This window comes from Nannospalax galili, unplaced genomic scaffold (genome assembly GCF_000622305.1).
Source record: "Nannospalax galili isolate Female #2095 unplaced genomic scaffold, S.galili_v1.0 scaffold1109, whole genome shotgun sequence".
Taxonomy (NCBI): domain Eukaryota; kingdom Metazoa; phylum Chordata; class Mammalia; order Rodentia; family Spalacidae; genus Nannospalax; species Nannospalax galili.
Window position 1 is genome coordinate 59,336 of NW_008359787.1, and position 12,050 is coordinate 71,385.

General features: G+C 42.1%; 1 protein-coding gene across 2 annotated transcripts in view; it reads left to right on the forward strand.

Annotated features, from left to right (window-relative positions):
• The window catches only part of Mfsd8 (major facilitator superfamily domain containing 8), a 55,795-nt gene that overhangs the window by 40,400 nt on the left and 3,345 nt on the right, over positions 1–12,050 (forward strand). For both annotated transcript variants that reach the window (XM_029558972.1, XM_008823680.3), the window contains exons 10-11: positions 9,651–9,754; positions 9,837–10,084. In XM_029558972.1, the coding sequence (XP_029414832.1) occupies positions 9,651–9,754; positions 9,837–10,084 (352 nt within the window). The remainder of the gene's footprint in view (positions 1–9,650; positions 9,755–9,836; positions 10,085–12,050) is intronic.

Sequence of the window (12,050 nt, forward strand, 5' to 3'; positions counted from 1 at the left end):
TGAGCAGAATTACAGCTGAATTATCATTGCAAACTATGAAAGCCAGAAGAGCCTGGACCAAGGTATTTCCAGTTCTAAATGACCATAGATGCCAACCTAGAATACTGTACTATGGGCTTGCAGGGATCTCGGAGCGCCAGCTGCTGGGTGTGGCGCCGGTCTCCTGCGCGGCCACCGCGTCTGCTGTTCGGGTCCCTGGCTCTCCGCCGCTGGGCGGGTCCCTGTTTCTCCACGTTGCTGAGGCTCTCTGCTACCAGGGCTGGCGGCTTTAGAGGACCACTGTCAGCTGCCTGGGTGGGTTCTGTTCCAAACTACTGGGCACTCCCTCAAGGTACGAGATCTGCCGGCCGCCAGATCTCGTGGGAAGTGCAAGAATGGCGAAAGCAGATTCTCCGTGAGTCGTGGTTTACGAAGAGACAGCCCTCTCCGGGAAGATGCAGGATTCAATGATACAGCTTCAGACACAGCTTCTGACGCAACTCCGATTTATTAAGGGGAAACCAGGCCTGCTGAGAAGAGGAGTCCTTCCATTCGCGCTGAGCCGACATGCGGCTATCCGGACATGGAAAGACTACAACCCAAAACAGCAGGAGTCCCCAACACTGTACCCAGAAAAATGTCTATTATAGTTGAAGGGGAAAGAAGAATCTTCCATGACACAAATAGGCTGAAAGAATACATGTCCATGAAACCTGCCCTTCAAAGAATACTTGAAGCAATACAAACAATGGAGAGAGAAACTGTACCCCAGGGGCAATAGAAAGAATCTAAATGAAGATATAATTGTGGAAACACAAAATTAGACAAAAAATGCAAACAGTATTCAAAATGATGGCAATCAATACACATCTTTCAATAATAACTTTATCAGTGGACTGAACTCCACAGTCAAAAGACAGAGGCTAGTGTTGAATGGATTAAGAAACAAAATCCATCTTTTTGTTGTCTGTAAGAAACCCATCTTACCTTCAAGGACAGGCACTACCTTAAGAAGAAAGGATGGAAAAGAGTATTTCAATTAAATGTCACTAAGAAATGAGCAGGAGTTGCAATTCTAATATCTGACAAAATAGACTTCAAACTAAAACTAAACAGAAGAGATAAAGAGGTTCCCTTCCTTCTGAGCAAAGGAACAATTAACCAAGAAGATATTACAATCATGAACATATATGCACAAAACTCTTGTGCACCCAAATTCATAAAAACACTACAGGATTTTAAGACACATTAACCTGGAGTCAGTAACAGTAGGGGACTTCAAGACCCCACTGTCTCCATAAGACAGGTCAACTTTACCTAACAGACATCTTCCAAATATTCCACCCAAGCACCAAAGAATATATTTTCTATTCAACACCCCTTGGAACTTTCTCAAAAATTGACCACACACTAGGGCACAAAACAAACCAAGAAATGCAAAAAAAAAAAAAATTCCATGCATTCTGTCAGACCACAATGCAGTAAAGCCTAAAAGCACTGGAAGAAAGCCTAGTCACTGCACAAACTCATGGAGATTAAACAGCACACTCCTGAATGAGTTGGTCAAAGGAGAAATTAAGAAAGAATAAAAGTATTCCTGGAATTTGATGAAAAGGACAATACAACACCAAAAAACCTCTGGGACAGTTTAAAAGCAGTCCTAAGAGGGAAGTTTATAGCTCTAAGTGCCTACATTAAAAAACCAGAAGGAGCACAAATAAATGACTTAACATTGCAACTCAAGACTCTGGAAAGGCAAGAACAAATGAAACCCAAACCCAGCAGAAAAGAAATAACAAAAATTAGAGCAGAAATTAATGAAATGGAAACAAAGAAAAAAATACAAAGGATCCATGAATCTAAGAGCTGGTTCTTTGTAAAGCTAAACAATATTGACCCTTAGCCCAGTTAACCAAAAGAAAGAAACAGCACCTCCAAATCAACAAAATCAGAGCTGAAGATACCCAAAAGATCCAGACCTCCAACCAGTACTACTTAAATTATTCAAAATGATAGAAACAGAGGGAGTAGTCCCGAATTCCTTCTAAGAAACCAGCATCACTCTAATACCCATACCAGCTAGAGACAACCAAAAACAACAACAAAAAAACTATAGACCCATATGCTTAATGAACATAGATTCAGAAATTCTCAACAAAATACGTGTATACAGATATACATCTGTCGGCCGAGTTCTCTTAGGGTCCCTTGCTCCTGCCATGGTTAAACAAACCACATACCACATCTTTATCTGAATTTTGCAGCGCTTATACCTTTTTTTGCGGGGAGGGGGGAGCAACTTACTAAGAAACGAACACCTGGCATCAAGCTGTGCACAGCTCAGCCTGTTGTTCTGGATCGCTTTTGCCCATGGTCTGCCTCATCTAGCGTTCCTGCATGCCCACTCACCCCACTGAGTCCCATGAGAGGTCATGGGGTCCTTGCGAGGTCCCCTGGCACCCCACCAGGTCCAGGGAAGACTGACTTGCCTGGTCCCTGTTCCCTGCTCCCCAAACTTGGTTTCAAATCCTTTCGTTCCATCTCTCCTCACCCTAGGCTCCACTCTTCTTCCCATGGTGTTCTGTGCCAGCCCATGCCTCTTCAGAAGTCCGGAAAGAATAAATCATTTTCAGGCTACAACATCAAAAAGACCATTCACCATGATCAAGTAGGCTTTATTCCAGAGATGCATGGGGTTGGCTTGATATGCACAAGTCAATAAACATCTCAATCATATAAATGGACTCAAAGACAAAAACCACATTGTCATTCTCAATAGATGCAGAAAAGACTTTCAGCAAAATTCAGCATGCATTCATGATAAAAGTTCTATAGGGAATTGGGCTGGAGGGAACATGCCTCAACATACTTAAAGCTATATACAACAAACCCACAGCCAGCATCCTTCTAAATGAAAACTGGAAGCATTCCCATTAAAATCAGGAATCAGACAAGGATGTTCACTATCTCCACTCCTTTTCAATATAGTGCTTGAAACTCTTGCTAGAGCAGTAAGACAAGAGAAGGAAATTAAAGAATACTAGTTGGAAAAGACAATGTCAAATTATCCCTTTTTGCAGACGATGTGATACTATATGTGAGAGATCCCAAAAATTCCATCAGAAAACTAGAACCGATCAGCATTTTCAGTGAAGTGGCAGGTTACAAAATTAACCTACAAAAGTCAGTAGTCTTTCTATATATCAAGCAATTGGAGAAAGAATTCAGGGAAACCCTTTCACAATACCTGCAAAAAAATTAGAATAAAATAAAATATCTTGGAATAAACCTTTGCTGGATAGCTTTAGTGTCAACTTGACACACCTAGGTTGAGGGAGCTTCATTTAGGGAATTGCCTCCATTGGACTGGCCTGCGACCATGTCTGTGGGGGCATCTTCTTGATTATTCAGTGATGTGGGAGGGCCCAGCCCACTGTGGGTGGTGCCACCCCTTGGCAGGTGGGCCTGTGTTGTATAAGAAAACAGGATGAGCAGGGGCCAGGGGAGCAAGCCAGTAAACGGTGTTCCTCCACAGCCTGTACTCTAGTTCCTGCCTCCAGGTTCCTGCCCTGAATTCCTACCTTGGGCTCCTTGATGACCTTTAACCCAGGAGATGTAAGAAAAAAACCCTTTCCTCCAGCAGTGGAGAAACAAACTAGGACAAAACCTGACCAAAGGCAAGAAAGATCTCTACAACAAAAATTTTAAATCTTTAAAGAAAGGGATTGAGGAAGACACCAGAAGATGGAGGGACCTCCCATGCTCATGGATTGGAAGAATTAATATTGTAAAAATGGCCATTCTACCAAAAGCTATACATAGATTCAGTGCAATCCCAATAAAATTCCCCATGACATATGTCTTAGATTGTTTCTCCGTTGCTGTGACAAAACACTCTGACCAATACCAACTTGGGGAGGAAAGGGTTTATTTAGCTTACATCTCCCGGGTCACAGTTCATCTAGGAGCCCAAGGTAGAAACTCAGGGCAGGAACCTGGAGGCAGGAGCAGGAGCACAGGCTGTGGAGGAATGCTGCTTACTGGCTTGCTCCCCTGGCCCCTGCTCAGCCTGCTTTCTTGTGCAACACAGGCCTGCCTGCCCAGGGGTGGCACCACCCACAGTGGGCTGGGCTCTGCCACATCACTCATCAAGAAAATTCCCCACAGACATGGCCACAGGCCAGTCCAATAGAGGCAGTTCCCCAAGTTACCCAGCACAATTGAGCCCCTGTCAACTTGACACACAAACATATCACTATTAAACTGTAAGCTTCCAATTCTTGTCCGCAAGATATGATGTTAACATTAATATTACAGCATAAGACAGTACAACCTTAAAAACCCCACAGTCCTTAAAAAATCCAAACACTTAAAAGTCCATAGTCTCTTAAAAGTCTTTTAACTGTGGGTAGTCTTCTGTAAAATCCAAAACAAGTACTGTCTTATTTCAAAGGGAAGAACCGGGCACACCTAAGCAAAACCAAATTCCAGCAAAGTAGCTCAAGGCTGGACATCTGGGATTCACTCACGATCTTCTGGCCTCTAAAGGGTTCTGGCGGCTCCACTTCTCTGACTCTGCAGTCCACAGCACACAGCTCATCTTGCAGACCCAGGCCAGCTCTATTCCACACCTACTGCTGTCCTTGGTTGTCCTATGGTCCCTGTATCTCTGAAAAGCTTGGGTCTCCACTGAAAATGAGGCTACACCTTCACCAATAGCCTCTTCTTGCCTCTTGGGGTGCAAAGCCTCAGATTCTCTCCATGACCCCTTCGATCCTGGGGCCTTCACTGCAGCTGAAGAGGCACCTCACCTATGGCCTTTCCTGGCCTCTCACAGTGCCAAGCCTCAGCTGCTCTCTGTGACCCCTTCATGCTTTCAACACCAGAACCATGCAGGAGACTCTTACACATTACCAAGTCCTGCTTCCAGCTTGAAATAGAGGTGTGGGTCCCCTCTGTGTGCTGACCCTGAGGAAATACCTCCCAGAAGACTCCATCACAGTGATGCTGGTCTCTTGTTACTTACAGCTGATTTTTCAGCCCCAGCTAACCAGCAACGATTGTCCCAGTAAAGCAAAGGTTTTACTTCAGGTTCTGGTCTCTTCTTCATCACAGCTGATTCTTCAGCCCCAGCTGACCAGAACCCTCAGATTCTCAATTCAAAATCTCACATGAACACCCCTGATAGTCTCCACTTCCCTTTTAAGCTTCACAAGCCAGGACTCCGTTGTTCACAACTCTTTCAGCATAATTGTTCAAGCTCCACAGTAACAAACTCTGAGTACTCAATGGCTTTTCCAGCCCAAAGTTCCAAATGCTTCCACAATCCTCCTTAAAACACCAAGATCAGTTCTGTCACAGCAATTCCCCACTCTCTGGTACCAATTTCTGTCTTAGTTTGTTTCTCCATTGCTGTGACAAAACACTCTGACCAATACCAACTTGGGGAGGAAAGGGTTTATTCAGCTTATGTCTCCTGGGTCACAGTTCATCTGGGAGCCCAAGGTAGGAACTCAGGGCAAGAACCTGGAGACAGGAGCTGGAACACAGGCCATGGAGGAATGCTGCTTACTGGCTTGCTCCCTGGCCCCTGCTGTCTTATGCAACATAGGCCCACCTGCCCAGGGGTGGCACCACTCACAGTGGGCTGGGCTCTGCCACGTTACTCGAGAAAATTCTCCAAAGACATGGCCACAGGCCAGTCCAATAGAGGAAATTCCCCAATTGAGGCTCCCTCAACCCAGGTGTGTCAAGTTGACACTAAAGTTATCACAGAATTAGAAAACATCATCTTTAAATTTGTATGGAAGCACAAAAGACCCTAGATAGTCAAAGCAACCCTGAACACAAAGAGTATTGCTGGGAGGATTACTATACCAGATCTCAAAATATACTACAGAGCTATAGTCCTAAAGATAGCATGTTACTGGCACAAAAATACACATAGACCAATGGGTCATCATTGAAGACCCAAACCTGAGTACATGCAATTTCAGCCACCTGATATTTGACAGAGGTGCCAAGAACACACAATGGAGGAAATACAGCATATTCAACAAATGGTGCTAGCAAAACTGGATCTCCACCTGTAGAAGAATGAAACTAGATCCTTATCAACTCCAAATGGATCAAAGACCCTCAGTATGAAACTCAAAACTCTGAAACTATTAGAAGAAAACATTAGCAGTAACCTACAAGATAGTTACAGGAAAGAACTTTAAATTAGACACCAGTTGGTCAGGAATTAAGGTCAACAGTCAACAAGTGGGACCTCATTAAACTAAAATCTTCTGTACAGCAAAAGAAACAAGAAAATGAAGGAAAAAAACTCCACCAGTGATACATCTTACAGAGGCTTAACATTCAGATCATGTAAAGAACTCAAAAAACAACCGAGGTAACAAATGACCCAATTAAAAGATGGGCTAACGAGGTAAAAAATGACCCAATTAAAAGATGGGCTAAATATCTAAACAGAGCATTCTCAAAGGAAGAAATAAAGCTGGTTAAGAAACATCTTAAAAAAGTGTTCAACATCTTTAGTAATTGGAGAAATGCAAATTAAAATCACCTTAAGATTTTTACCCCAGTCATACTGGCTAAGATCAAGAGAACAAATGATACCAAATGCTGGGAGGCTGTGGAGAAAGGGGGAATGATCATTCACTATTTGGTGGGATTGCAAACTCGTGCAATCCCTGTGGAAAGCAGTGTGAAGAACTCTTTAAAAATCTAAAAATGAACCTAGCATATGACCTAGTTATGCCACTCCCTGGCATTTACCCAAAGGACTCATCCTATTGCAGAGACACATGCACAACCGTATTTGTTGCTGCCCTTTTCACAATAGCTAAGAATTGGAAGCAACCTAAGTATCTCTCAGCAGATGAGTGGTTAACGAACATGTACATTTACACAGTGTAGTTCTACTCAGCAATAAAGAAAGATGAAATAATGGAATTTGCAGATAAATTAATGGATCTAGAAACTATTATACTATGTGAAGTAACAGACTCAGAAAAACAAAAGCCATATGTTTTTCCTCATTTGTGGATTCTAGCACCAAATTCTTATAAGTGAGTGCATATCCTGATGTAACTGTAGGAACCAAGAATATGGAAGGGAACCAGGGAGGTAAAGGGAAAGAAGGAATATGAGAATAGTAGGAGAAAGGTACTAGTAAGGTAGAAATATGTGAAAAGTGGGTAGTTAAAGGGGAAGGGGTAAGGAGGGCTATACAAAGAACTATGGGAATAAAGAGGAAAATAAATTCTCATGATACACAGTAAAAAACAAATGAAAACAACAAAAAAGCCTTAAGCACAGATGGAACCCTTTGGGGATCGAAGAAAGCCCTACCAGAACCCATTTGGTGGTTAAATAAAAATACAAGTGCCAGTGATGGGTTTCCCCCTATGAGCTGTTGGCTAGAGGGACCCTAGAGGCCCCCATAGTAATAATGACCATTGCCAATAATGTTGGTTGTACACTGGAAGTGGATGGTGAAACGCTGTTACTGAAGACACTGCATGGTGTGAGTTTAGGAGGGGGAGAAATCAAGCCTGGACTAACCTGAAAACTCCCTGCCACTGGATAAGTGGCTTTCATAGTGCCAGAAAGCGATGTGCAGATGGCTGGTGGAGAAATGTCCCCTATAAGTCTGTTCAACAATGGACCCTGCGTGCTGCCCCACCAACATGCCAAAGAAGATGTTCCAACTGGTACAATAGTGACCGGTCTACCGTATGTAGTACTAGCAAATTTTCTATTGGATATAATGCCAACTCCTAGAGGTAGAACACACATCTTGTACTGTAGACCAGGCCAAACCCCTGTGGCAGGGGAAGATATAGGCCCCAGTGGAAGGCCACTGCAATTATTTTTGTTAGATAGATGTGATGCACCTGCTAAAGTACTGTCTAAGCATTTGTGTTTACATCCATAGGTTATTATAGCAGCCACTGTTTAGATGTTCTTGCTTCTTGCTGTTTGTCTTTTTTTAGTAGATGGAATTCCACTGAAATGGGCCAACAGCCCATGGAAAATAGATGATGCAGAGACCTGAAAGTTCAGTGCCTTGCCACAATGGGAGGAAGATCATCCCACACCTATCACCCCCCTCCAAGGCTCAGGGACTTTTGTTGAAGAGGTTGGCAGAAAGAATATAAGAGCCAGAGGAAAGGGTGGAGTGTTAACTGGAAGTGTCTTCCAACCACTATACCAGCAAGCTATAGTCACACCTCCTTCTCATGCTAGTCAAGGAGTTGATGGGCGTATCAGGTACCTCTCCCACCCAATCAGTCCATGTTAGTTGCATATGGGGGAGGGGCTAAGGATATATAAGCTGAGAATGCCATGAGGCACCTCTCGTGCCATTTTGTGCAGCTGTCAGGAAGTCTCGGGATCTGTATTTGAATGTGGACTTTCCAGTGCAGCTGTGAGGAAGTGCCCACTCTTTTGTAAATAAACCCCCGTACTGTGTTCTGTTAGGAAGCCCAATAAAAAAAAAAGAACAGAGCTAATGGAAGCCATTATTCCACCAATGTTGACTCCATGTTGGCAAATCCTTTGGTCTTTGATTTCTTATGCCTATTTTCCCCCCCTTAAAGTTTATTGTATCTATATTTTTATGTAACCTGCTTCAAGTTATTTCTGGAAAAATGTGTTAAAAATGCCTCTCCTTGGATTCAAAAAAAAAAAAAAAAAGCCAGACTTGTTTATGCCTGTAACCCAAGTGCTATGATGTTGTAGAGACAGGATCATTGGGATTTACTGGCATCAAGAATAGCTTAACTGGTTTAGTTAGAGCCTGAGGAATAAAGTGGAGAGTGATAGAGCAGGATACCCGATGTTCTCTACCCTCTGTGCATGCACATAAGCACATGCACCCCCACACATATGGTGTATGTGCACAAACACCACACCCACATAATAAAAGGAGAATATGTCAAGTGTGCTGGTACATACCTATAATCCCAGCATTCAGGAGGCAGAAGCAAGAGGATAGTTATAAGTTCAAAGCCAGCTTGAGCTACATAGTGGAACTTTGTTTCAAAAGAAAATTTGAGAATATAAGGAAAAATGGGAAGAAAAGAAAAAAGAGGAAAAGGAAAAGTTCTTGATTCTTTTCTTTGATTAACTGATCTTTACAATGAGCTGGTTTCTTAGCATCAAAGTGAGCAGTATTCTGATGTACTGTGAATTCATAGATTGAAACACTTAAGTACTCTTATTTGCTATGATTATTCCTTTTTTAGCCAGGTTCACCATGGCTTGGAGCCCCTTTCCATACCCTGATGGTCACTGACAGGTGCTGTACTTTCTGTAGGAAAAGATGTGCATGCTCATCTATATTTTTCTCTCAATCAGCAGTTTTCAGACGTCTTATTTTTTGTTTGTTGTATTTTTTCTTTTTCTTTTGTGTTTTCTTAGACAAGGTCACACTCTATAGCCGAAGTTGGCCTTGAACTCAGTCCTCTTGCCTCTGCCACCCAAGTGCTGGGATTACAGGTGTCTACCCTCATGCTTTGTATTGGTTGTTTTTAGTGGGGAATTCTATTTAGCATTATAATAATTGACAAAATTATATCACTCTGGCTTTTTATAATTTAAGGTAATAGAACTGTGAATTCACTTTGCATTTTAAAGTCAGAGTTTCTGTTTTTAAACAGGATCAGCGAGCGTGCTATTCTACTGGGAGGACTCATCATTGTAGGGGTTGGCTTCTTCATCTTATTACCGTGGGGAAATCAGTTCCCCAAAGTACAGTGGGAAGGTATGGTCATTGTAATATATAACATTAACACCTTTATTTAAAAGTAATGAGTGATGTACCATACTAATTTTATTTTTTACAGATCTACATAATAGCTCAATCCCTAATACCACATTTGGGGAAATTATTACTGAGCTTTGGAATTCTCCAAGAGAAGATCACAATGAACAACCAATCGGCTGCCCTAGTGAACAAGCCTGGTGCCTGTACACCCCAGTGATCCATCTGGCCCAGTTCCTCACAGCTGCTGTGCTAATTGGAATAGGCTATCCAGTCTGCAATGTCATGTCTTATACATTATATTCAAAAATTCTAGGACCCAAACCTCAGGTAGCCCAGCACTGCTACTCTGTGAACTGTACTCACTTTTCCTTCTGCTAGTGTTCTCTATTTTTACACAAGCTGGTTTAGGGAATTTTTAAAAATCATATTTAGCATTTTGAATGAAAAAAAAAAAAAACACACCAACAAATTTAGGGGGAAGATGGATGTTTTGGGACAGGCTTTAGCCATATCTAAGACAAGCCCTGAATTCATTGTGTATCCCATGCTGGCCTCAAGCTTTGGTATTCCTGCTTTTATCACTTAAAAAGCTTTGTAAAGTGTTCATAAATTTTAAATACTGAAATTTAACACTGTGTTCAATTAGAATTGAGATGCCTGAGCTCACAATCATTTTCATTGAAAAAAATCTGAATTATAAATTTCTAAAATTCATTTTTTTTTTTTTTTGGTCGTTTTGAGGCAGGGTCTCCCTGTAGCTCTAGCTAGCCTGGCCTGGAACTCACTATGGAGACCAGGTTGGCCTTGATCTCACAGAAATCCCCCTGCCTCTGCCTCCTGAGTGCTGGGACTAAAGATATGGGCCACCATCTCCAGCATAACTTTTTTTTTTTTTTTTGTCTTTTTGAGACAGGGTTTCCCTGTAGCCCCAGCTGGCCTGGAACTCACTATGTAGTCCAGGCTGGCCTTGAACTCACAGAGATCCACCTGCCTCTGCCTCCCGAGTGCTGGGATTAAAGGTGTGTGCCACCTTGCCTGGTGTTAACTCTTGTTTTTAATAGCAGTTATATATATGGCCATACTCTCTTCAAAAGCAAACTGAACTGGCTGTGGTGGAGCAGAACTATAATCTCAGTACTTTGCAGGCATGCAGGAGGTTCACAAGTTGGAGGCCAGCCTAGGCTACATGGTGACTTTCAGGAAAGCGTAGACTATAATGTGAGACTTTGCCTCAAAAAAAAGCAAAATAATAGAAAAATAATATCAAAAATAAATGAACAACCTGGCAGCAGTGGCCCACACCTGTAGTCCTAGGCTTGAAGTAGAGGATCACTTGAGTTCAGCTCAGTTTCAGAAAAAAATTAATTACAAAAGCAGTATGTTTGTAGCAGATTTCAAGTGATTTAGAAATGCTAAGATAAATGACTCCTGTACTAGTTTACTGCTGTTAATTTATTTAGACTCTTTGAGACATTTTTCTATGCCTATTCAAACACACCCACACTTAAGCTTTAAAAATTGCTTATATAGCTGGGTGTGGTGGTGCACGCCTTTAATCCCAGCACTTGGGAGGCAGAGGCAGGTGGATCTTTGTGAGTTCAAGGCCAGCATGGACTTCATAGTGAGTTCCAGGAAAGCTGGGGCTACAAGGAGACCCTGTCTCAAAAAGACAAAAAAAAAAAAATATTGCATATACATTGAATTTTAATCTTACTAAATGTGGCATAACTGCTTTCCATGTCAGTGTATATAGATGTCTTTCCTATTATAAGATCTTACCATTCATATTCAACCTTGGTTTTAAAAGCTGCTTAGTATTCTAGTTACCAAGTATACCATATGGAAGTGTTTTCATTTGGGGTTACTGAAAAGAATGCTGCTCTGAACATTCTTGGGTAGACTGTTGGGGCTGGTCTTGGATAGTGTAGTTGTAGGAATGGTATGGTGTAGTGTCAGGTGGCATCCATGAGTCAGCTTCAGACTTCATGGACAAGCTATGTAAACTTCCTGAGTATCAGCTTTCATAGTTGTTAAACAGGAATGTATCACTTGTCAAACCCTGTGAATGTTAGGAAACTATATATCCTGCCTCAGTGTCTGGGATGTAACAGGTACAAAATAAATGTTCGCTTTCAAAGCTATATTGTCATATTGTCCCTAGGCCTTCAGCAGATAGTACATTTGTCCCTTTAGAGCTCAGAGGGTAGCTTAGTGGTAATGTGCTTGCTTAGCATGCATGAGACAGAGTTGGATCCTCAGCAACATACATACACACACACACACACACACACAC